The sequence below is a fragment of the Chlamydotis macqueenii genome, chromosome Z (assembly GCF_036417535.1).
Source record: "Chlamydotis macqueenii isolate bChlMac1 chromosome Z, bChlMac1.mat, whole genome shotgun sequence".
NCBI lineage: Eukaryota > Metazoa > Chordata > Aves > Otidiformes > Otididae > Chlamydotis > Chlamydotis macqueenii.
Genome location: NC_141593.1, coordinates 28,629,470 through 28,656,988, shown reverse-complemented (window position 1 = coordinate 28,656,988; position 27,519 = coordinate 28,629,470). Strand labels below are relative to the sequence as shown.

General features: G+C 39.8%; 1 protein-coding gene across 2 annotated transcripts in view; it reads left to right on the top strand.

Moving 5' to 3' along the window:
* Positions 1-27,519, top strand: part of GLIS3 (GLIS family zinc finger 3) — a 171,695-nt gene that overhangs the window by 19,584 nt on the left and 124,592 nt on the right. For both annotated transcript variants that reach the window (XM_086769925.1, XM_086769926.1), the window contains exons 2-3: positions 19,224-19,431; positions 24,643-25,768. In XM_086769925.1, the coding sequence (XP_086626051.1) occupies positions 19,224-19,431; positions 24,643-25,768 (1,334 nt within the window). The remainder of the gene's footprint in view (positions 1-19,223; positions 19,432-24,642; positions 25,769-27,519) is intronic.

The window sequence follows — 27,519 nt, the reverse complement described above, 5'->3', positions numbered from 1 at the left end:
TGTGGCCTCATGCATGAAAAGGGAAGATGTGCCACTGAAAACAAAATTTCCGGACCCAGCTTACTGCAAGCTGATCCTCTGCAGCCTTCAGAAAAAAAAAAAAGTGTGACAACTTCTATATGGAATCCAAGAGTAAAGAAAAGACAATGAAACAGGCTAGAATCTCTGTGTTACAAAAGAAAAAACAAACAAACAAACAAAAAACCCCCAATCCTGCACTTGGTTTATTCCTTTTAAACAGCATAAAGCACAACATACCCTGGAGGAAAAAAACCTGGACTTCTACCATGCATTGTACATTTCTTACTCTTACATATAAGGTGCAAATGCACCTAGAAAGTATTTGAATTTTTATTGTTTCTTATATTTTCACAGAAGCCTGCCAGGAAATTGGGGTCTCAAAACACTGACTCCATGATGATGAGCTTAAATTTGCTATAGCTGCTCGCACATTTCATTGATGGGCTTTTTTAAAACCTTCAGTGATGGTCTCGATTTGGCTGATCCTGAGGTCTGGGTGTAGTGGAAGTGAATTTAAAAACTTCTTGGCACTTTTTGAAAATCTCATTTTGCATTTGCAGAATTAGAGTTGGAGACTGAGTGAGGTGGAGGTGTGAGACAGGTTCGTACTCAAGTGCTGCTGTAAGGAGCTAGACTGAGCAAGTTCCCTGCTGTGGTAGACAACACGTGTCCCCAGTGGTCACATTTAGTTGGGTTCTTGCACTGCAGAGTGCAGCTGGGACACCCTGATCTTGGTTTTCTCACATTGACAACTGATAAACATGAGCAACTCTTGTAAAAAAAAAAAGTATACTTTCAAGCACTATGCAAACATTAAATAATTATATAATTAGTCTGTATAATTGTGTATACAAACAAAATTGTCTTGTTTTTGCTATTGTTGGCACCATGCAAAACTGTAAAGGTACTGCACAACCTTTTCGGTTTTTAAATACGTAATGATCGGTTGATTATGAGCTACCACAGAAAGAAGGTTTTGTGATTACTAGCTTTTGAGTTTTTAGGAAAAGAAATTAGGAATAACTCATCAAAACAAGGTTTGCAGCTATGGTAGTTTTTTTAGCAGATTTCAGATTTTTCCATTGTCTGCAGACAGTTTGACACACATGCTTTCTCAGTCTAGACACTGTTCTGAAGAACAGTGCTGACATTTGCCCACAAGAGCTAGAACCAAGGAAAAAGCTATTTTTTGTTTAACTTAAGGAGCCTGTTTTGTCTGCCAGTAGCTTGTCCACAGCAGGCACCTGCACATGTGCAGTGTGCTCCAGGGCTGTGTGTCCTTGATGAGTCTAGGCTCCCTCTGTTCACACAAGTGGCTCACCATGCCAAGACCTGACTCAGGTTCCCCTTCTGTTTTGCCTCCTGGTTGCAGGCAGGGGGAGAGCACGAGTAAGTTGGCAAATACTAAGCGCTAATTCAAAATGTATGGGACAGCATGCCTGGTATTGAGGGTGGAGGGCAAGCAGGGTCTTGTCTGTACCTTCGCCAGTCCCTCTTTGCTTGACTACAACTGCCTGAAAGGAGGTTGTAAGGAGGTGAGTGTTGGTTTCTTTTCCCTGGTAACAACTGGTAGGACAACAGCAAATGGCCTGGCCTCAGGTTGCAGCAGGAGAGGTTTAGATTGGATATTATTAAAAATTTATTCACGGAAAGGTTCATCAAGCATTGGAACAGGCTGCCCAGGGAGGTGGTGAAGTCACTGTCCCTGGAGGTATTTAAAAGACGTGTAGATGTGGTGCTTAGGGACATGGTTTAGTGGTGGACTTAGCAGTGCTCAGTTAATGGTTGAACCCGATGATCTTAAAGGTCTTTTCCAGCCAAACAATTCTGTGATTCTATGATTCTGTGACTGTGAAAAGAAAATGTACATGACTACATTTACAGACAGCTCTCTGGTTGAAAAATGTTGATAAATATAAAGTCTTTAACACCATTTGAGGCATGCAATGCCTTCTATCACTCCTTCTGTGTGTAATGAGTAACTCAGCAGAAAGATCAATAAAAAGGTGTGTGAAACTGTGTATGTATTTTTTAGGAAACAGATACATTTCTGACCTGAAGTTTTATTGCGATTAACAATATGTTGAGTGTGATCTTTAACTTTTTTTTCCTGCTAGTTCATATTTATAAAAATAGACTTTTATTGAGAATTGTGAGGTTTTGAGAATACACTAAAAATATATTCTGATTCTTGACTAATAAAAATGCCCACTGAATTGCTGCAGCAATTAGCCTAATATTGTACAGTCACATATCAAACATCAGGAGATGGATTCCATGCAAACAAAAAAAAAAATCACTCTTACTTTTCCATTCTGCATTTCTTCTTATATTCAGTTTTGGGGATTCTAGTTCAAGAAAGATTCTGAATTCCTCAGTCTCTAGGGAGACTTAAGAAACTTTGTAGTATGTTAAACTAGAAAGAGCCAATCAATGTTGATTGGATTAAAAAAAAAAATTTCTGCAAAACAAGAACAAATAGTCATGAGCAGATTCTTTCCACATGATTGCTCTTGTCATGAATTCCTTCACTGTATACTAACCTATAAGTTCATTAATGGTCAAACTGAATGATTTGAATAGTTCTTTACCAACAGATCACTAAAATGAGTCTTTTAAATTAGATGCTGGAATCTTTTGCAAGTGGCTTGTTAAAACCCGACTTGAATGTGATGATAATAATCTGCTCTTTTGTTCCTTTGTGACTGCCTAGCGTGTTATAGCCAGATTAAGATTTCTTTGTTTTAAAAAATTAAAGGAGAAAGAAATAATTTTGTAAGAGTTGCAAACAAGAAACCAGGGGCTAAATTACAGTCCTAACAAACATGCTCCTGATAAAGTGTCTTTCATTGTTTTTTTAAAATCGAAAAATTGAGTATGGCTATTGAGATTTATATGATTTAATTGTTTAGGTTAATAAAATATATAATTTACTCTGATCACAGCTATGATCTAGTCCCATAAATTCTTCAGAATTTACATCCTTTTACAGCTGTGAGATACTCTGTTTCAGAGGATTTACTTCACTGCATGTGGTCAAGCTGTTGGGTTGTTCATCCATTTAGCCGATCACATTGTACCTTTTCAAACTTATATCACAAAGATGGCATAGTGGGTTCAGTGAGGCACCCTACTTTAGCCCATTGGTAACTTCAGAAATATTTCTGTGTTTTTCCTGCCCCTCATAGTGGCAATCTACTTTAAAATTTTGTGATGACTGTAACAAGATTGTAAGAGTAGAAAACATGGAGAAGATCAAAGTGTAGTTTTGAAGACTTCAGACTTTGTAGGTGCCTGTTTATGAATTATTAATTTAAGAACTGGCAAAGTTAAAGACACGTGAGTAGCTGTACTTTTGCCTCTATATGTCTAAGTTAGGTGGTGAAACATGCTTATCTGTGATAAAATGCAATATGGTTTAGTTTCACGTGCATTCTTAGTAGTACCCAGGTATAATACCTAAAGAGAAACAAAGACATTGTTAGTATAGCAGATTTTTGTTATATGAGGCTAGAATTGTGTTGCACTTCTTGTGGAATGAGGTTAAAACAATGACCTAAGAACTTGTTTCCAAAGGTAACGTGATGAAAACTTTAGGCAAAACTTGGAACTGAAACTGACTAGTACCTCTTTTGGACTGGAAATGAAAGGGACCATTGAGTAGGTAACTCATTAGGCTTGCAAAAATTCATAATCTAATGTATGTGGGTAGGTTTTAAGATATATTTATTTGGCATTGTGGAAAATGCTGCTGATTTTCAGATTTCAGCACCTGACTTGTAACAAGAAGAATTGTAAAATGGCCTCCAACCTTGTCTTAGCTGGCAAATTTGGAGTGTCTCTAACAGATGTTAGGCCTGCGGAAACTGTCTCAGGATATATGCTTTTGGACTTTTCACCTAGGGGCTGTCTTGCATGCTAGGCAGACGGAATAGGGCAGTCTCAGTTGTTAAGTTTATTTTCTGATCCTGAGGACAGTCAGGAAGAGCTACCAAAAGGAAAGATACTTGGTTGGTATATGTACCTAATGCTTTCATGTATTTATATGGAACTAAAGCCAGACCTAAAGAGAGGATCTTTGAGCAGCTGTTGGAAATTTTATGTGAAATTCACTTGCTGGCTTACATTTCCTTGTGAACATCCATATTCCTATCAGATAGTTATTATTCTGGGCTGCTTGCCTCACATCATAGCTTATACCCCTCTTTGTAAATTGTATGAGATAAGCTGTCACCTTGCAGCCTGTGCCTGTATCTGTGGTGCAGAGCTGAAGTCCTACAGAAGCAACCAAGAGGACAGGCTGTGGTTGAGGTCATCCTCTTAGTCCTAGGGGACAAGCAATTTATGTCACAGCTTTTTATCCCACCACTGCATCTGGCCCACAGCCCTGATTCTGTGGAGAGGAGCTACTGTCCCTCTGCCAGTTTCAGGGCATTGTGGATAAGCAACTCCTCCTATACATCCAAGTCATCTCTGCCTGAGAAGAGCAGGGGAAGGAATTGTGGTGGTGAAGTCAATGTAATTTCTGGAAAGGGTACACATGAGGAAATGGGATCACCTCTGTGGTGCCTGAAACACTTAGCTCAGTTTGCAGTTTTGGCAGGGCCTTCAGGATTCCTCTTTGCTTGGGTTTCTCAGGCAGAAGCATCCTTTTGAAAATACACCTGCTGATTAAAAAAGCAAACACTTTGTGTAATGATGATTTAAAAGCAGAAATTGTCTTTTAAATAATTATTCAGAGTGAATAGAGTGGAAGTATTCATATTCATGTTCAAAGTTCTTGGTATTGTCTGAAACCAGTAAGAGATGCCTGGTTATGAAACTAGTGACTTTCTGTCCTGGAAATACAAGCCTTGTGGAATCCTACAACTACATTTTTTTGAACAGAAAACGGAATGTTTAGTGCCTATCCATGCTTGATTTCTCTTTTTCTCACATATGTTAAAACAAAATAATGATGGAAGAGCATTCCTCTTTTCCAAATGGACTCTAATAATTTGAAGTCCAAAATGATGCTTGAAGTCCAGACATTCACTGGGAAGTGCTTCCCCCCGCTGAGCTGGTTCCCCACACATTTGCCTCTCCCAGAGCAGTCTCCTGACATTTCTTTGGGTTTCTTCCATATCCTGTATACTGGGTCTGGCTGGATGGAGTTAACTTTCTTCATAGCAGCCCAGATGGTGCTGTGTTTTGCATTTGTGACTAGGCAGTGTTTATAACACACTAGTGATTAACACACCAATGATAACACACCCGTGTTTTGGCTCTTGGTGATCAGTGCTTGCACAGGGTCAAGACTTTCTCTCGACCACCCCACCACCCCACAAAAAACAAGCCAGTAGCTTGGGAGTGAGGAAGAGATTGGGTGGGGACACAGCCCCAACAGCTGACCCGAACTAACCAAAGGGATATTCCATACTGTATGGTGTCATGCTCAGCAATAAAAACTGAGGGGAAAAGACAAGGATGCAGGGACATTTGTGTTGATGGCATTTGTCTTTCTGAGCAATTGCTACATGTGCTGAGGCCCTGCTGCCTGGGAAGTGGCTGGACACCTGCCCGTAGTGAATACATTCCTTATTTTGATTGGCCTCTGCACGCAGCTTTTGCTTTCCTTATTAAACTGTCCTTATCTTGACCCAGGAGCTTTTCCATCTTATTTTCTTCCCCTGTGCTGTTGAGGGCGAGGGAGTGGGAGGGTGGCTGGGTGGGCATCTGTCAGCCAGCCAAGATCAGCCTACCACATCTAGGCACTGAAAACTCTCCCAAACCCAGACTGCAAATCCACACTCTTTGATTTGGCCTGCCTGTGCAGGCTTGGTTCTTGAATGTTGCATGAATAAGAGGAGCTAGTGGTAGACATTAAGTCTTCTCTCTTGGCCTGGTTTAGTCTTCTGGATTCTTTTGGAAGTGGAACAGCCTTTATTTTCCATCTTTAGCATGCAGTGCACATCAGAAGTGCTTCAAAAGCAAACATGTTATTTTAACATAAAGTTTCACAAACTGTAGAATAGAGTGTGTATTTCAGTAATAGTGAAATACAACCACAGCTGACTGTGAGAGGTCTGATTTATATCCCATTCACATTAACTTCAGGGAATTGCAGTCCTTGAATGGCAGGGAATCGAATCCCTGCAGTTTAATTAAAGTCACACCATAATACTAAAGAAATGCACAATAAATTGTATGAAGAAGAATACATGAACACCTGCTTATGACAGAAGTTTGAAAACTTACCTAAGCAGGTAAGGCCAGGTTCTATTTGTAAAAATGACTTCATGTACTTGGGAATTTAACTTCGCTGAAAGTCAATAGAATGAGGTCCTCAAAAATCACATGATCAGTTTTGAACATTTTACTCTTACTTATATAGCACATTCTCTCTGTCAAACTAATGTAAGTATGGCTATCACTTGATTTTTTTTTGAGGTATGAAGGAGAGATACACAGTTGGGATGAGCAGCTGCTTAAAAAGATTTCAGTCTCCATCAGGACATTTGTGTGGGTTTCCACCCTTTAACAGAGGTGCTTCAGCTCAGCAAAGCACAGACATACATTTGTCTTTTTTATGCCTTTGTCCATGAACACTTCTTTCCGCCCCTCAGTCAGCCCTTGCAGACACACACACACACCATTACGTTGGTATGCCAGTGTGGTTTCCTGTGTCTTTGCATCAGACCTTACTCATTCACCAACTTTGGATGCCAAACCCTGCCAACACAGCAGCCTCCTCTTGGCAGAGTAATAGCTGTGGTTAAGATGTCATTCTCCTTAAATCAATTTTGGCAAGGATGACGGCTAAGGGCAGGAGCTGGAGTTGTCTGTACGGGGCCTAAGCCATTCAAGTGGCCTTAATCTTCCCTCTTATTACCCTGGCTTTGTGGAAGGTAGATGGACTCACTTTAACAAGAAGGAATGAGCTTTTTTTTTTTGTCTTTTCTTTTTGGTCGCAACAACAAAAGACCTGGGAAATTCCAATTAATTAGTACGCCTTGGGCTAATGAAAGAATAAAATTGAAAGAAAAATGTCTAAAGCTTTGAGAGGAGTGGAAGAAGGTAGTGACAATACAGACTTTAAATACTTGTGTCTGTTTATATATTTTCCCAGGGTTTGCCTCTCATTGACTTGAAGAGGTAAGAGTGGAAAGACAAATGGAAGGTTTTGTTTGAATCATGATGTAATAACATTTCAGCTTTTAAGGAATCTAAATAGGCTGTAACATGAAGCATGTTGATAGTGGCCTCCTCTGAAAGTCAGTTTAAGTAATAAGAACTGCTGTCATCTTATTACTGCTATGCACCTTACTGGCTATATATTTCATTGAACAAGATTGCATATGAAGATAGTAGTAGAAATCTTTCAAAGAGTCATTTCTCAGTTTGGAAAATGTTCTTCAAAACTGCTCAGAGATAATCTTGTATCCTGAATTGAGAAAATGCATTCTCCACATAAGTATGTAAACCTTTACAGTACAAAAAATATTCTCTTAACCACAGAAGTTTCTTTTTATGAGCTGCACTGGGCTCTTGGCCTCTATATCTTTGCAACTATTAGTTTCACTGATCTTTTTGCTTCCTCAGGGACATGACTCTGACTTTCTGAACTTAAGGACTTTTGACAAAGCAGTCACAGCTACTGAGTGCAAGGTATACTTGAGCTAATCGTTGTGAAGGTGGAACAACCATAGATCAGTGCGGGAACTTTTTTAATGATGAAAATAACATGTTAAAAACATTTTATTTTTTTTGACAAAGTACTTTTTTTTTCAGGCAAAAACAATCTCCCCATTGTATGTGGAATGAGATTTGCATAATGCTTTGAGATAGTGCTACTGTAGCAATTCAGACTTTGATAGTGTCTGATAGACGTGGTTGAAATGTATATATCAGTTAACAAGATTATCACTTGAAAAGGCAATTGTATTTTTACTGAAAAGTTTTTTGAGGTGATAAAATATATTGGTATTTAATGAAGCATGAAACTTTCAAATGAAGCATGAAAGCAATAGTTAAACTAATTAACTGAGTATAAAGCCTCTTAGAATACATACGTTATGTGGGCTGTATGCTTGTTATTTCTGCCTGGTTAAACTGACAACTAGGATAACATTCTCATATTATCTTTTAGGAGAAACAACATAAAACAATATCTTGGTTTTTAATGCAAGGAAAAAGAGAAAATTGTTTGTACTGCTCAGAAACTCGGGGACAATGCAGTTTCAAAACTTACCCTTTTGTATCCTTAAGGGAACAAAGGACTTTATCTGGGAAACAAAAACATACTGAATGTGATTGCAAATTACTTACATTCCTGCTTCCATACTGCAAGAGGCAGTTGCTGCAGTTCTTCCCATGTTAACATTTGCCACTTAGTCTCAATTAGTATCACTGTTCAACAGGTTGACATTTACTCTTCCTTTCTCCTGCTTGTGCATTTCAGTCTCTTGGAGGAGGAAGGATGCTTTTCTAAGAAGCAGTGGTCAAATGCCTTGGGTTATCTGTAAAGATTTAGAAAGAAAGCCTCACATGGGATTGCAGTTTAACATTGAACAAAGTCTTTATTGCCGTAGAGCCTTAAAGCCATTATTTATTTTTGCTAAACAGATGTTTCCTGCTGGATCTTGACATGCGATGCCATCTGGCACTGATGTATCATGGTGCAAAGACTGAGACCTGGCCCACGCTAGAGGTGGAAAGCAACCTCCTTGCTCCTCTGTCCTCTGCTCAGGACTGCTGCACAGCTGGCAGCAGGTTTTACTAGGGGAAGTTGTCGCAGGAAGTTAAGGCAGCCCAAACCTGCTGAGAGTCTGTCCCCTTGCCCTTCGTGCTTTGCTGGACAGAGCTAGCATCCCGTGTCTAAGTGGGTAAAGGAGACAAAAGATCTTTCCTTTTCATGGAGCCTGGAGGAGGGAAAGGGTCTGCTTCTCTCTTCCCAACATTACTCACTGACTGTACAGCCAAACTGACAGAAGAAGAGTATAAGGTGTACACAAGGGAGGCTGCCTCCATGTTAGATGGTAGTCCAGTGAACACAGCAAGAAATCAGAAATTACTGTGTGAAAAGGGGTACATGGGTATGCTGCCTTGCTTCAGTACGTGGAACAATGAAGTCTTTTCAGTAATGGACCTGCATGTACACATGGTTACAGATAGCAAAGCTCCTACATGGTATTTCTAATTATCTGATCTGAGCATCTTTTAATTAAAATTGAGGGAAAAATAATTCAGGAATTACTGGGAAAAAATACTAAGTATGTATTTGTAATGTGAAGAAAAGCACAAATGTGCAGTGAACAGTGCTAGAAGTTATTGTGGGAGATGAAGTGTTACAGAGTTCAGAGAATTATTTTTCTAAAGTGTTTTCTTATTGCCCCTCCATAGTTGGCTGTTCTGGTATGCAGTCAGATGGTATCAGCAAAGAAGTATTCCAACAGCACTGCCAGAATTGATCCGCTTATTTTGCAGTTGAGTGCAACACTGTTTCATGGCCAAAGTGTTTCCCTGTAGATTTCATTGGAGTCCTACCATTCATAATATATGAGGAAGTTTTAACAATATTATTTTTTGTTTTCTCCCTCAAGTAATGCAACTTGCAAGTCAGTTGAAATGAGTCTGTGCGCTCATACATATATATAGATGCATGCTCTGTGTTCATGTAGATCAGGTTCAAACAGTAATTTCCGAATGGTACTGGAACTGGAATGTATTATCTCTAATTACAATACAAATCTCTGTATATTTCCATTTTTAGTAGAATAATAATTTTCTCTCTGTCTGTATTGTAATGGTATTTTAAGGAGCTGGCCAATACTGAAATTTAAAACATGAAACTTGTGTTTTTTCACCTGATATTATTCACTATTAGGTTAATATACCAGTAGAGTAGTATATTACACTACCAATGGAGTTTCTTTTGATTCATTCCAGTTATTTGAGAAGAATATGAGGCTTGCAGAATGTATTAATTTTTCAGAAAAACAAACTAAATGATCAGCCTAGATTTGGTACATAGAAGCTTAACAGAAGCTGGTATGAGTAACTAATACTACAGAGAAGTGTAACATAAACCAAAGATGTAAGGCTGTATGCTTTCTGCAATAGAAGAGCTGTATATTATCCTAACAAGGACAAAAGCAGAAGTTATCTAATGTCACTGATAACAAATAAGGAGTTACTCATTGCAGCTAAAACATTTATATTTTAGTTCAGTTAAACATTTACTGGTCTGTGCAGTAGTTAACTGACAACTTCTTACTTTTAATGCAAAATAAGAAAACAAAGTAGCTTTCAAAATAGCTTTTTAAGAAGTGGGAGGCCTGCCTGATAGAAATGAAACTGATTCAAAATTAATATGATATATTATAGATGTGTGCAGATCTTTGTTTTACAGTGTGTATTTTCTCCTGGAAGTTTCCTGAAACTGACTGTTTCATAATATATTCTTAGTTTAGTCATTACAAGACCACTGTTTTCATTTGTTTAAATTTAGTGGTTAAAGTGTTCCACAGAAGTGGTGATCTCATTGCTGTCTGCTTTAGACCAGCTAAGTTAATCACCTGTGAGGTATTGTTTTCACCAGTCAGGTCTGGATAATTTTTTACCTTGGTTCCACTTGAAGGGAGACATTGTTTTTCATTGTGCTTTGTCAGTCTCTTTTGTCTCACAGTAGAGTTGCTGAAAGTACATGCTTGACTACTTCACACAATGAATGGCAATAGCATTGGAAATCAGTGCAAGCTAATTTACTAAGTGCACTCTGGTAGTAAAGAACCTACCTTTCCAAGATTCAAAGCAGGGACAGCTTTTAAAGTGCATATGTAATATTTTCTCATAATACAATGTGGTCATCTAATTCTGTTTAGTGTATTTCCTCCAGATTATTTTTCTTGATTGTAAAGATTAAGTCTCTGCAAACAGTTAAGAACATGGGAATTGCCAATACTAGTCAGATTAATGGTCTGTCTAACTCTCTGTTCAGAGTGAATGCTGCCAGAAACTTTGGAGGAAATTTCTTACTAACAAGGCACTGGTAATTGTAAGTGTTGAAACAATAATGATCTGAGATCATAAGCATTAAGTTAAAACCAGTGTAGTTTTAGGATCTCAATCTCAGATTTTTCTCTCTAACTACAAAGCATTGACTTTTTAAAATTTTGTTTTTTAAGAAGATAAATGTCAAGAATCACTATTTCACTTATGTGTAGTGTCTATGTGGAGGTAGAGTGGTTGAGAAACTACTATATTTCCTAAGACTTGCAGTAAAAATCATTATTTGGCAACTTTTTGAGCCATAGTTTAGTAATTTACTTGTACCCTGAAAAATTCCAGATTGCATGCCATACAAAAATTACCTAGTGTAATTTTCACTGAATTTTTGTGTAATTTACCTACAAGCCTCAAGATCTCCCAAAAAAGGCTTGGGCTCAGAGGATGATACCAGTGTGAAGAAGCTCAAATTCCCAAATAGACAAAGATTCTGGCTGATCATATGCTAATAGAGGCAAGTGGCAATCCCCCTGCTATTCTCCCCTTTTTTCCACCCTTTTAAGCTCCAGTTTAATACTGGGGAGTTTCAAGGGGTCTGATACCCACTGACCTGCGGCTGGTGTCTCTGTCTATGTAGTTGGTATGCTATAGTGCCTCTTAGCTGGCTGTAGAAACAATAGAAAAGTGGCCATTGTGTTTAAGGGCATGGGGAACAAGTGCTAGCTCTTTAATAGTCTTAAATAAAATGACTAAAATTGGTGGAGGGGAAGCCTGAAAGATTTGGCAGCCCCAAGGAGGGAGAGGTTGGCATATTTCCCATCTGGAAACAAGTCTTCCAAGCAGACCTTTAAGCTTGTTCAGTCAGCAGCTACTGCAAAGCCCCTCCAGCCAGGGTGCCAGTAAACCTGCCGATATGGAGGCGCACAGCAAAGATGTATGTGGTAGCTGGGGACTGCAATGTCCAGAAGATTCACCATGTAGTGGAAAAAGACCAAATTTGACTTGAAAGGCCTTGGTGACGTTCGTCTAATCTATGTGAAAAATACATTGACATTCTTACTTATTGCTTTGGTCTCTCTTTAGTGTTTATTGCCTTACAATGTGCTTTTTTTTGAGTGTGCCCTTTTCTCCCATTTTTGTTGAATACAGAATCCACACAAACAAGATTGGAAGGCAGTTACAAGGGAAACATTAAAACTGACCATTTCCAAAGCTGTTAATTACTGACCATCCACAGACAGAAAATCCCTTAGGGAATTTACCTTTTGCTCCTTTGTTGCAATTCTTTTATTTCTTGCTGTTATTCTAATAGTAACAACAGGACAAATTTTCAGATAATTTTAATACCTTTGTTTCGTACTGATTAATTCAGTTATTGGAGAACTTATTGATCTAAGATATGATTGAATTTTATCTGATGTTATGTATTTGGTCTGTTGTGCATTTCAGAATACCAACCAATTAAAACTGATTTTGCTGTTATATGTTTTTGTTGTATTACCATTTACACATCAGAAGCATTGTTTACAATTTCAAAGTTTTGGTGAAGCAGTTTCATTTTCTAACCTAAGTTACTTGGCAGAGTTAAAAAGTTACTACTTTTGATTTGGACAAGTAGACAAAGAAATTGGTTGATTTTCAATCAATATCTGATAAAAGAAAATGTGTTCAAATTGAAATAATTTAATATTGGACCCTGCCTCCAGAAAGCATGAGTGTGATATAAATTAAGAGAATCTCATATGAAATTCAGTGTACCTAAATTAAAGTAGTTTTATTTTTCTGTATTCTTTGGATGTTCTTCAGAAGATTGCAGTGAAATATTTTTGCATGTTGAGGATGAGTGAAGCTTAGCTATTAACCAACTATAGAAAATAAACAAGGAAAATAGGCAAACTAATGACTGAGGAAGTGAATGGATTCAAGTATTTCCATAAAGTATTTTTACTGCTTATACTTGTTAACTACTATGGTTAGTTATTGAGAAAGAGCAGTTTGATTTATTCATAATATGTTTATTTGGAATAAATGACATGCTAAGCAACTGTAGCTTTTCCTGCGAGCCAGCTCAGGACTGATTCCACCTCCTCAACTATTGTTGCCTTTACTGGACTGTCTCCTGATTTAAATATTAGTATGTAAGAAAATACATTGCTTCTCTTGCTCACTTAAAATATTAGGTCCGTGTATTTTTCTCAGAATCTCCAACCTCATTCAAAACCCACTGATGTCATCCAAAAAGATTCCCATTTTTCTCAGCTGGTGTGTATTCAAGACATTAAGTATTACCTGGTTGTCCTTTCCGGCTTTGGCTCAATGATACAGCAAACCTGGACTTGAGGGCTCCTCTTGCACTGTGGGCATATGATGCCAAATGCTGGTGTGGGACATAGTCATTCTGCCAGTTCACATCAATCGAAGGCTTTTGAACATGTTTTCTGATGGCTTGTCGTCTAGCAGCAGGCTTATGCCAGGTCATATGTCCATGTTGCACTCATTTAACTTTATGCTAGATCAGATGTGATCTGTACTCCTGCAGCTGGCTTAAAGCTAGCGTAAGCTTCCAACCTTGTACGCTGACTTAGCTTGATGGACATGTGACTGTATGCTTATGCCTGATTCAGGTCAAATTAATACTGCTCAGTGACCTCCAGGGCACAGATGAGGTATTAATGATGGTCTTTATGCACATTTATGCCTGTATGAAACACTGGATAAAATGTTACAATCATAGAATCATAGAATCATAGAATGGTTAGGATTGGAAGGGACCTTCAAAGGTCATCTAGTCCAACCCCCCTGCAAGAAGCAGGGACAGCTTCAATTAGATCAGGTTGCTCAGAGCCTCATCCAACCTGGCCTTGAACGTTTCCAGGGATGGGGCATCCACCACCTCTCTGGGCAACCTGTTCCAGTGTTCTACAACTCGCATTGTAAAAAATTTTTTCCTAATATCCAGTCTAAATCTACCTGCCTCTATTTTAAAATCATGATCCCTCATCCTATCACAATAGGCTCTACTGAGCAGTCTCTCCCCATCTTTCTTGTAGGCCCTCTTGAGGTACTGGAAGACCGCTATCAGGTCTCCCTGGAGCCTCCTCTTCTCCAGGCTGAACATACTCAACTCTCTCAGTGTGTCCTCATAGGAAAGGTGCTCCAGCTCTCTTATCATCTTCATGGCCCTCCTGTGGACCCTCTCCAACTGGTCCATGTCCTTCTTATATTGGGGGCTCCAGAACTGGACACAGTAGTCCAGGTGGGGTCTCACCAGGGCAGAGTAGAGGGGCAGAATCACCTCCCTGGACCTGCTGGCCATGCTCCTCTTGATGCAGCCCAGGATGCAGTTGGCCTTCTGGGCCGCAGGGGCGCATTGCTGGCTCATGTTAAGCTTCTCATCCACCAGCACTCCCAAGTCCTTCTCCACAGGGCTGCTCTCAATCCATTCTCTGCCCAGCCTGTATTTGTGCCTGGGATTGCCATGACCCAGGTGCAGGACCTTGCACTTGGCCTGGTTGAACTTCATGAGGTTGGCACGGGCCCACCTCTGCAGCCTGTCAAGGTCCCTCTGGATGGCATCCCTCCCTTTTAGCATGTCAACAGCACCACACAGCTTGGTGTCATTGGCAAACTTGCTGAGGGTGCACTCTATCCCACTGTCCATGTCGCCGACAAAGATGTTGAACAGGGCCGGGTCCAAAACGGACCCCTGAGGGACACCGCTGATGACTGTTCTCCACTTGGACATCAAGCCGTTGACCACCACTCTCTGAGTGCGGCCATCCAGCCAACTCCTTATCCACCGAGTGGTCTGTCCATCAAACCCATGTCTCTCTACTTTAGAGAGAAGGATGTTGTACGGGACAGTGTCAAAAGCTTTGCACAAGTCCAGGTAGATGATGTCAGTTGCTCGTCCCTTGTCCACCGATGCTGTTGCCCCATCATAGAAGGTCACCAAATAGGTCAGGCATGATCTGCCCTTGGTGAAGCCATGTTGGCTGTCACCAACCACTTCCTTGCTCTCCATGTGCCTTAGCATGGTTTCCAGGAGTATCTGCTCCATGACCTTGCCAGGCACACAGGTGAGGCTGACCGGCCTGTAGTTGCCTGGGTCTTCCTTGTTCCCCTTTTTAAAAATGGGGGTTATGTTCTCTCTCTTCCAGTCATCATGTTATGGCTTTGCTTTTCATAGCAGTAGTCTTCTACAATGGGAGCTGATGGCAGCTTCTTTCTTGATAATTTCTTTCCCCATTCCAGCCCTCTCCCTTGTGTTTTAAGTAGAAGAATTGTCATTTTTCCCCATAACAGCAAATGTTTATCAGTGATAAAAAGAACAAAACCTTTTTCTTCCACTTCTGCATCAGAAAAATGTCTAGGCAAATGTTTATCAGACCAGAGTCTTGCATTACTTTTGTCTGTCAACCCAGTAATACAGTCTCTCCAAAGTACTCCTTTTCTTGTTTTATTCCGGTGACCAGTGACCTTACCATCTTTGACCTTCATCCTCACAGATGAAGAAATTAATTTACAAGCAGCTCAGATTTAGTAATGTATAAATAGCAATTTTACTCTAGGGTTGCAGGCTGTTACTTGACCCAACTAGGTGACATATGGTCTGTCCCTGAATGAAAATCTGACAAGTGCACAGCCCTTGATTTCCTGGATATAATAAAGTAGATGTTATTATTACCACTGAAATTTGTTGAAGGTGGCTTATGAGTGAAGGGCATTATGGTATCATCCAGGGAAGAGTCAGTGTATATTTGGTACATTTTTATGGTAGAGCTGCTTTTTCTAATGGTAAATAATAGGTTTACATCTTCTTAAATAGTCTTTACAAGCATTACAACTGTGTTTCACTGTCAAAACCAGATGGGTTTCTTATGTTATTACAGCAAACTTCCCTCTCTTTTACATCCTTTGGTGCAGAAAGCCTTTGGTTCTACACAGTGAAGAAACTTTTCTGAAAAACAGCTGACTGAACATATGTAATATACACACACATATAGACATATTATGTAATATTAGGCATTTTATGTAATGTGAATGTGTCATGTAAATTCTTAACTTCATCCCACCCACCCTTTTGCGAAGAGGAGTAGCATTCATATCATTACCAGAGGCAACTTAGGCTTTTTGTCTAAGTTTTGCTAGCTGATTCCATTTTAGTACTCTGTAACATTATAAAAGCAGCTGTGGAGTAGCACACTAATTCAGCTTTAGTGAGTTCAAAATACAAACTGCTGCACAGGAAAGAAAGTAAAATGCCTTCTCTTACTCTTTTGATTTAATTGGACATCTTTAGTAAGAATGGACCGTAATCCTACAAAGCTTAAAAGCTTTTTTTTCTGGTACTCACAATGGAGTTAAGTGCAGTAGAAAGAATTCTCCTGACATGTTTATGCTCCTAGATTTCTAGTCTTTCTGGCTAAATTTCAGGGTAGGTTATTAAATGTTTTCTTCTTTCCTTACCCTTGAGTTTTCAGACAGATGCTGTATTCTACACTTATGTTTCAAAGTAGTAGTGATGAGTAAGTTGTTTTCCTTAAACGGCTGCCATATTTCATCCTAAGGAGTACATTTTAGTGGTGGATCATGCAATCAACTTGTAGCATCTGTACATGAATTTACAAAGCACTTAGGATCTCAGTGGACTGAGAATCATGTATATGCCACTCAAATATGTGAGATACTACTAATTCATCAAAGAAAAGACGAACAGTTTGAAAAGAAGGGAGAGACCTCTGAAACAAGAACAAACATACCTGTTTTCTTTTCTTTTTTGAAAAAAAAAAGCTATAATTTGAAATTTCTGGGGTGAATTGCAAATTTTTAAGATAAATTTCTTTGGTCTGGAGGAGATTGAAGGATTTGAATTTTCTTCCTGTGACTGTTAGTGCCATAAGTGTCTTAACATACATCTTAGTGAAGTTCACAGCCCATTTAAACATCCTTAAGAAAAACTAGTGTGTGAGTTGTACAACCAAGCCAAAAGGAGATTTTGTTTAGAATATGGTTTAAATTGAAGTACTTTTCACTATTTGTCCTGATGTTGCTGTCCTGCTTTGGGGAGTAGTCTGAACACAGGGAAACAGCTAGAAATATGAATTATCAATTTCCAACTGTGATGAGAATTCCAAGATAGATGGATAAAGTAGATATCCAAGACATAGATATCCAAGAACTAGATATCCAAGAACTTCCATGTTATGACCTGCATTTTGACTTTTTCATCGTGATGGTTTTAATGCAGGGGATCTTGTAAAGCACCAATCTGTGACCTTGTCGTAGTTCAGCCCTGATCAGGACCAGACTACGCAGTCTCTCTCTCACTCCCCCCACCTTCCGAGAGAACAGGGAGAGAAAATATAAGGAAAAACGGCTCAAGGTTTGAGATAAGGACAGGGAGAAATCCTTAAAGTTACCGTTACAGGCAAAACAGACTCAACTTGGGGAAAACTATTCATTTATTACTACAAAGAGCAGGATAATGAGACAGAGAACAAGATAACCTCCCCCCACCCCTCCCTCTTCCCAAGCTTAACATTATCTCTACTACCTTCCCCTCCCGAGCGGCATAGAGGGGAAGAGGGAATGGGGGTTGCAGTCAGTTCATCACATGTTGTTTCACGCCGCTGCTTCATGGTTGGGGGAAGAACTCCTCACATTCCTCCCCTGCTCCAGCGTGGGGTCCCTCCCACGGGCCACAGTCCTTCGTGGAACTGCTCCAGCGTGGGTCATCTCTTCCACGGGTGCAGTCCCTCTAGAACAGCTGTCCCAGCGGGCCCTCCACGGGCCACAGCTGCCTTCAGGCATCCACCTCCCCCGGTACGGGGTCCTTCACGGGCTCCAAGTGGATCTCTGCTCCTCCGTGGACCTCCATGGGCTGCAGGGGGACAACCTGCTCCACCATGGTGGTCACCACAGGCTGCAGGGGAATCTTGGCCAGGAGCCGCATTACTCCTCCCCCTCCTTCTTCACTGACCTTGGCATCTGCAGCCGTTCCTCACAACAGGCTGGTAGATGTCTCTCAGGATCTTTTTTACATCTTATTCACTTCTCATCTCCTTTCTACTTCTTGCAGCCAGGCTGGACCGAGTCGGGCCCAATCGGCTGCCTGGCGAGAGGCCAGAGGGTGAGGCCTGCAAGGCCCATGAGGCCTGCGCCTCCCCCTCTGCGCCTCTGCCCCCGCTCAGCTCCTTCACATCTTCTCTCCTCTCTCTTTTTTTTTCTGTTTTCCCATTCTTAAATACGTTATCGCAGAGGCGTTATCACGAGACATTCTGCTACCAATCGGCTCGGCCTTGGCCAGCAGTGGGTCCGCCCTAGGCCTTGCCAAGTCCCCTGAACAAAGGGGAGCGACTTCTAGCAGTTTCCTACAGAAGCTACCACCTTAGGCCCCCCCCCTACTAAACAAAACCACGACAGACCTAAATCATAACACAAAGGCCACAGCATTTTGCAGATAGGTCCCACTTGCCAGCTACCTCTGTAGTCATCTCGTGCTACTGTGTAATAGCCATCAGTTTGAGTCAGGGCAGAAGTGATTAACGGCAGATTGTGGCCTTTTAAAGAAAGTCTAGGATGCTTCTGTGCTCGATGCAGCTCAAATTCCTCTCCCCAGGCCTCAGGAATGCTGGGTTCCAGCTGTAGCTCTTCTTCTGCAAGGGAAACTATGCAGCCTGTGCACTTCGCCACACCGGACCTTTTACAGGTATTGCAATTTGCAGGCATGTCACCAGCCCCTGTGCTTTTTGGATGGCTAGTGGTAAGAATGATGGAAGGGCTTCCAATGGCTTGGAGCTGTGGGATTTGGTAGGGTTCAAGGCATGGTGGTGTTCCTGCAGCCTCCTTGAGTTCTCTGTTCCCTCCTTCAGAGAAAGGTGCACTTACAGCTTGTCCATCCCTCAGCTGAGGGCTGCTCTTCTGCCTGTTCTCTTCCAGCAGTGTTTTTTCTGATGTTTATCTGTGATGCCTGGTCTGTAGTTTATGTACTTCAGCACGTGTTTTAAACATGCAAAATTTAATAATTCCCCTTTACAATATTGCTTTTTGTGTTTGGATAAGTTTGCAAAATCCTTGTGTTGGTCCCCTGTTCCACCCTCATCTGAGGATACTCGGTTCCAGTCACTTTTCCTGCTTTGCAAAGTGATGTGAGTGCTGTGGCCTCATCACAAGTTCCCGGGAGATGAATACTAACATGCCTCGTTTATTTTTAGGAGGTCTTGCTTATGGACCCCAGTGCAAGTCCGTTGGAAAAGGCAGCTGCAACAGTGTAATAGTCACCAGCAGTCCCATGACAGTTCAGCAGCTGGGAGCTGTTTCACCTCCTGCTAATCAGGTTTCGACAGCATGCAGCCAGATCAGCCCTAGCTTACAGAGGTCTATGGATGCTTCCAGCCTGAGTACTTCTCCAGCAGATTCAAGGTCTTGAGTTACTTTTTCATATATAGTACTTTAACAAGAGGGTATTTTAATTCTCTTGTAATTTGAATGCAACCTTTCTGATGATTAAAATGGCCTAAATGATACTCTGTTGTGCCATGGGAAATTCAATTGAACACAATTTAATTCATGCCAGCTATGGTCACACTGTTCAGATCAATCAAGTCAAGGGTGAAATTTGGCCACTTTTTCTATATTTGATAGGGCTTTTCTGTTAAAACTTAAATGCCTTGCTAACATTCCTCTCTCCTCATCAAATGCCTTTGCTTTCTAATTGTTTAATTGTTTAAATAGTTAAGTTAATCATGTCAATTGGTCCCAGACTGCACTGAACCAGCAGTTAACTTTATCTGTGCTAGACTTGTGTGCCTGAAAATTTGTCCATTTTCCTAGCTCTGGTGGGTAGTTTAATAAAAACTATGGCCTCTCCCTGTAGATGTTGCCTTTTTTGTATTACTAAACGACTGATAAATATTTCTTAATTAATTGTTAAATGCTTAAATAACTTTTGAGATTATGGCTATCAGTTTGTAGACAAACATAAATGAAGGGAAAATAGTTATTTAGACAATGTCCATACAAGTACATTAAGCATATCCCTGAATATTAGTTAAACATGCAGTGAGAAGCTATGTTCCCCCTTTTGTAGATGTGACTCATACAATAGTTGCCCACTGAGTTGAAATGCAACTGTTCTTGTTTACAAAAGGCCACAAGAGTCTTTATTCTCAAAACAGTTTCCATTTCACTATACCATTATTACAAGCCAAGGAACATTCCTGAAATAATTAGAATTAGTGTTATGTGACTGCGAGAACACCTTGCTTTACTCTACTGTAAGATAGTTGTGACATTTGTGTCAGTTCAGTTATGAAGACTGAGTCTCCCAGGACAGTTTACAAGATTAATTATTCTGCCTATATAGAAAGATCAGGGAAAACCTTTCAGTGCTAAGATGATGACAAATCCAGAGACACACCTTTGAGACAGAACAAAACTGATGATATTAAAATATCCTTACTTATTAAAATATTACTTACTTAAGTTTTAGATGTGCCTGTATGGTTCCAAACACTGTTATTTTTATATGTGTGGTTGGGTATCCTATGTCAGGACTGAATTATACATTTTTGTTTTTATTTTAAAGAAACATTTACTAAGGGTGAACTGAAGTTGAAACTCTAGCAGAGTTGAGGCTCTGGTGTCCCTGGAGTCTCTTAATGATTTATCAATGAAAATGTTATAAAATCAGTTTGTCACACAAGGAATGTCCATTTCAGCAATTTTGCTCTCAAATTGACTATTTTATGGGGCAAAAAAAAAGTTTAAAGTCAGATTTTAATTCACAGATTGTTGAAACACCTTTTCTTTTGTTTTTTTAATTGCTTTAGCAATAAACTGTATTTGCCTAAACTAGTTGCTTAAGCTGACTCCGTAATCCTTCATGGGCTAAATGCCTTCTCTAGATTGTATCTCCCAGGCATCATGAACTGTGCTCTGGCAGCTCAATCCAAACCAGATTATTTGCTGAATTGACCCAAACCAAAACAATTCGTCTTGATTTTTACTGATGGAAGAAAGAAGAAAGTTGGCAAAATTGGAATTTTGCTACAGATAATATCAGATTTTGGTCTGTAGACCATGAGGGGTAAAACCTTCCCCCATCTTTTTTGGAAGTTTCCCCAAAACCTTTTCAGAGTATTCAGTTATGCTGCTTGAAATACTGCCATTTACTTTGATGCAAGTCAGAAGAGGACCTATGAAAAAGCAAAGAGTTCTTGGCTAGTGAAACAGAAGACCATGCAAAAAGATAAGAAAACAAAGTTTTCGCTCTCCCATTTTTATGTTTAACATTCTGGATTATACTTGACACTATGTCTTCTGTACACAGAGGGAGAGTAGAAAGTAATTGCAGGAATCTCTTGTAAATGTTCATAAAAGATCTGGTCCAAACTCACACCTGGTTTTGATTACAACAAGCAGACGTGCCAATTAATACCATCTGAGGATCTGGCATAGTGGTATAGCTGGCCCTTTATTTTCATATTAGGTATATTTATTTTCCCTCAGAAAACTACTTAGTCATTGTCTGGACTGGGTTTTGAAGAATTTTTCTTTGTTTTGGGAGCTGGAATCTTTGTTACTTTTGAATTTAGGGCTTAAGTGAGAACCAGACTTCTTCAGATTATCTGGCTCCTACTTATTGTATACTTGGAATTCTGGGCTTGTTATGAGACTTTTAAAATGCAGTTTTTCTTCAGCTTCACTAATGAGTCTGTCCCTTTGTATTAGGCATTAGTAGCTTCTTGAATGATGCTGGTCCTGCTATACATCTGATTGAAACTCTTGACATTACAAAAATAGATTTGTTACATTGATGCATGATTTTTTTCCCCCTACTTATAAAAGGTAAAATAAAAATGTAAATAATCATTCTGGAAAAAAATACTTCCAGACATAAATAGATGTAGCGTAGCGTGGAAAAATCAAACCTTCCTTACTTTTCTTGCTCTATTGAAGACTGTGGATCTGCATGTGGGGTCACAGCATACTAACATGATTTAACTGCCCTGTAATGAACTGTGGTTTAACAAAGCCCTTTGATAACAGAGCCAACAGCCTGATTTTTTTTTTTTCACAAATAATTATCTGTTTATGTATAAATCTTACAGGTATAGTGATCTCGTTTTTCTCATTCCTCTCAATGCCGATTGTAGTCAGCGTGTTAATTGTGCTTTTCTTCAGTGTGCTGTTTTGAAAGCGCCATTTAGAGACTGATGACGTTAGACAACAGTACCCTATACTGACATTCAATCTGAACAGGATGTTTCTTACTCTGATACAAATCAACCATCTGTTACCAAGCAAGTATCCTGAGCAAAGCAGCGTTTTACCTGTCTATCCCATAGGTCAAGACAGCAAGGCTGGGTGATACTTAAAGCTACATTTTTGCTGCTCATGAGCTGTCTCAGTGCGCAGGCATCGCATCTGCAAATGGCTTCCTGTCTCCCCCAGCCTGTGCTAAGCCTCCTCTCTAGACAAAAAGAGGTTGAAGGGGCAGACACAGAGCCCTGAGCACCAGTTCCTCCCCTCCAGCTCTTTGGCAATGACTGGGTTGTGTTGTTAAACCAAAAGTCACTGCAAACTGACTTTTCTTTCTTCATGTTGGTTGATTCTCAAGTACTGGAAAATGCTGTAATATTAAGCAGTAGGAGAAAGCCCATCACTCAGGGACTACTGATGTAGTGGGCAGACTAAGACAACAAAAACACTGATTTTTCGTCTTTAACCTCTGTAGCTAGAACTGAATATAGAAAGCCATATACATTTTTCCGGCCTGAATGACTTTACCTAGTGTTTTCATATATTATTTCAACCTTGCTGATCTAATTGAAACATAATCCACAAATCTCAGTGGATTATCCAGTCCAAAATATGTTTCCACCAAAGCTGCATTCACTGCAGTAGGGCTGTGGTGCAGACACACGATGCAACTATGAGCCTTAACAAATCTGTCCCATGGATCCTTGTTTCCTGAAGCAATGTCTATAAGAAAATCTTGCAGAAGAATAGGAGCAATATAGCTTACCCTGAGTAGACATGAAAACTTGCTTCCCTATAAAAAAAAAAAAAAGGCAAGTGAAATAGGTAGAAGTGCTCCTCAAAGGTGCTTGCTGTAACTGTTTGCATCAAAGAAGAGATGGATTTTTTTTTTATTAACTTTCTTTATGGCACGTACTTTCTCTTTTAGGAATTTGAAGTTCATAGCAATATAAAAATGTGCAGTAAACTTACCCTTGTAAATAATAATACATTATTCCTTGCCTACATGACTATTGCATCTAAATATTTCATATGCTGTTTACTTGGAGCTTTAAGAAATGGTTTTTGACGCTGATATTTTAGCATTTAGTATCTTTCTTTTTTATAGTTAATTTGACCTCCTGAAGCCTTTGTATTATAGGAGGAACAATTGTGTATCTTGTTTTTTGTGTGTCAAGCTGAGAAGCAGTGATTGACTTGCCTACCTTCAAAAATGCAGTTTAGATTTAGAAGAGAAACCACATTTCCTATGTACTTAGTTCAGCATTGAAATTCTATGCTTCTTCAAAAGTGTATTATGAAAATAATAAACCCAGGAATTAACCCCCAAAACATAAGATGCGGAAGCTTCTGTGTGTATAAGATTTCCAGGTTTATCTACATACATACCTGGTTCTTCCTACTGTTAGAGCCCCTTAAAAATAGAAATTAATACACAGATAGCACCACTGGCTGGCAGGAAGTCCAAGTCTGCCAAAGTGTGAACTGGAAACACGAAGACATAAATCCGCTTGACCTCTATTCGGTATTTAGAGCCATGAATCATGGACCCTGATATGCTTGTATTTCCTTTTTATACCTTTCTGTAGAAAACAATTTTGTTAAGAGCTTATGAGTTCTTTTTTTTTTAAGCTATGATTAGGACTTTTGCGTTATAAACAAGTTTCTTAATATTTCTGTGAAAAAACAATGTTAACAGCAAGAATACACTTCCGTGAAAAAATTTGATTGCTGACTTGTAGGCAGGTACATCATCAAATCAAAACTAAATAAACCCCTTCAACCAGTTCTTCTACATTATTCATTTATTTTGTTTGTTTTGTAAAGTTAGATGCTATCTGTATTTATAAACGAGCTATTTCTGTAGAGAATACTATTTGTATGCATTACGATTGGTAAAGTCATTCAGGTTAAATATTTGTTCTTTCAGTTTTCTTCCTGTTCTTTGCCAGCAAAAGTAATAGTCAACTCAGATCAATATGAGCTTCATACAAGGGAGGAGCATAATGCTTTGGCTTCAGAAGTACAAACCTATATACACAACAGGTCGTGAAAAAATCTGCATTGATTTCTGCGGTGATGTATCAAGAACCTTTACAGTAACTTTTCTTCAAAATCTTGAAGTTTTAAATTTGATTTCCTAAGCGACTTTGTTACGTGTGTATTGCCTGTGTATGCCTCCTAGGACGTTAACTGAGAGTGCTGAAGTTGAGTACCTAGAATTAGAAAGAACTTTTCTCACTTGTAGCCTTTCTTTAATTTTATGTGTGTGTGAAGGTAGAGGAAACATTTTATAGCAGTATGTGCATAAGAAGTTTGAACTACTGATTTGTCTAATTGCTTGCTTACTTCATTGTGCCTTTACTCCAGGTTGCTCTTGTCTTGTGAGTCTCTGGCCTCTACGGCGCTGGGCGTGTCAGAAAATCAGTCCACTTTGAGTGTTAAGCGAGAGTGGTCACAGGGGTACAGGACCCTTCCTTCTGTTCCTCCTGACCAAGATTTGCAAAATGGCAGTGAGCTGTGGGACCTACTGAATTTTTCACCTGCAACATCTATGTCCAGTAACTGCATCTCTAACTCATTACCGTCCTACTTACATGGCATGGAAAATAACTATTCCTCTTACTCCAGTCCTCGCCATTCCTCAGCTCGATCTCAATCAGTCCGCTCCAAAAAGAGGGCACTCTCTCTATCTCCTCTCTCTGACGGCATTGGGATCGACTTCAATACAATCATCCGTACATCTCCAACCTCTCTGCTGGCCTATGTCAACAGCTCCAGGACATCACCAGCAAACATCTCCCCACAGCCTGAGGTCTATGGACATTTTTTGGGAGTGAGAGGAAGCTGTATATCCCAAAATTGCTCTACTTCAGCTGCCCAGAAAGGCCTTCTCATGGCTAATGGCAATGTCACCTTCCCAGGGTACATCGAGAATGGGGCTGGTGAGTACCAGCGGATGCAGCAGCTGGAGCAAGCCAGCTCGCAGATGGCTGCCACAAGTAACATGGTGATCCAGCAGCGCGTGCCACTCTCAGACCACCAGGCAGTGGGCATCCTGAAAAATAAACGGCTGGATGACTTCTTGGGCCACACGGTTGACTTGTCTCCTCCATCCCTGCTGTCGCCGCCTCCTCCACAAGGGCCACCCCCACCGTACCATGCTCACCAGCACCAGCACCTGCACAGCCTCCCCAGCTGCGTTCACCCGCTGCCTGTGCCTCTGTCTGCCCCAGGCTCCCTGCTTGACGAAGAGAGTGAGCTAGACGATTTCAATGGCAAGCATTGCTGTCGCTGGGTTGACTGCGGTGCACTGTATGACCAGCAAGAGGAACTTGTGCGGCACATAGAGAAGACTCATATAGACCAGAGGAAGGGAGAGGACTTCACTTGCTTCTGGGCAGGGTGCCCACGAAGGTACAAGCCATTTAATGCCCGTTATAAACTGCTGATTCACATGAGAGTCCACTCAGGAGAGAAGCCAAACAAATGCACAGTAAGTCTGAATTCTGTCTCTCTTACAAATAAAAGACTCTTTATTATTAATGAAAATATAGAGAAGTCGTAATTCTAACTTTGTTTTTCCTAGTTAATGGTGTGCTTTTAAAACTAGTCATTCACACAAAAAGAATTTAATTTTTTCCACCTAGATAGAAAGGAAAGATATTCTTTAATTTGATATGTACCAACTGATAGGTTTAGACAAAACTTTATTTTCTAAATTGATAAACTTACTGTAGACTGCAAAAGTGACATAGTAGACCTTCATAAAGCAAAACTTAAGTACTACCAGTACTTAAGCATGAAGGATGAGCATGGAGAAGTGCTGCAAAATAAATGGCATGGTTTATCCTGAAATGTTCTTGCATCATGTAACTCCTTTTTGACTTGAGGAATTTTGAGGGTCTTGCATAACGTTGCCATGAGAAACTGAGAAGAGTTAGGTATTTTTAAAAGCAGTTGTTTGTTTCATTACTAGCAAAACCAAACCCACAGCCCTATTTCTGTGAATACAGGAGGAATAAAACACATGATGATTTATCTGTTCACAGATTCTAGCAGTGAGCATTCAACCTGCAAAGTAATGTTTTTCTTGCTGTTTTTCTTAGGGTCACTGCAAGTCAGTCTCACACATATGTAATCACATAGGGTAACAATCTAGACAGTAAACCCTAGAATCAGCTTATATTTAGACTCCAGTCAACCATCTATAATTTCTGTAATTCAGATTCTTGATTGGCCTTACATATAGCCTGTATTTTGGATGACAGTTAGCTTACCCTCACTAAGTGCTTATTTAGTGTCAGCAGAAAGCAGCCTCACCGGTGCTGTTTCCAGTCCTCAGTAAAACTTAACAAAACAATATGGAATTTCTAGGAATAAGTGCTGATTACTATTAATTTTTTTAAAAAACAAACTTATTTGTTTATAAGTTGGGAAATATAAATTGGTGCTAGGAGTCTCTTTCAGTGTACGCCTAATTTAATAATTTTCTTACCATGATGTAGATGTTTGCATGTACAGTAGGTAGAGGAATTTTTTTTTATTTCACTTTTCTTACTTCAAAGGGCCAGCCTCCTTCAGGGAGAGCAAATATCTTCCCAGATTTCTCTCTTAATTTTAAAGGACCCAGTAGCAATTGTGTCATGACACAAGGAAGACTCTTTATCCTTCTCTTTTGTTACACCAGAGCCTGAACTCAGGCTCTCTGCTCTGAATATTTTTAAAAAAATTCTATAACATTCTATTAGATCACTTTACCATTAATTTCGGTTCTTCATTGGGGATTTCTTGTCAGCTTTGTGGGGAGAGAGAAAAGGAGAAAAAAATAATTATTAGGAGTCAAGAAAGTAATTTTACAAGGGAACAGCAGATGGGAAAAAAAAAAAAAGAAATAGAGACAGACACCAGCAGATTAGTGAGGAGAGACAACAGTATGGAGAAAGAGGGCAGCAATGGTGAAATAGCACTGAAAGAAAGCCTAGTGCAAGTACCCAGGGTCTTTCTAGTAGGAGAATTGTGATGAGGGATCAAGTAAGACTGAGGAAAACAGTGCATTAGTAGCAATCTGTGCTCCCTGCTCTGCCTGTTCAGAAAGGATGTTTACAGTGACCTCCTTGTGATTATGAGGCCGGCTTGAGGAGTCCTTACTTTTGCAGGAATCATCATTCACTGATGATAAATATGTTAAAATGGGTAAGGTACTTCATATGGTAATGTTTTTGAGATTACTAGTCCTAAACTGAA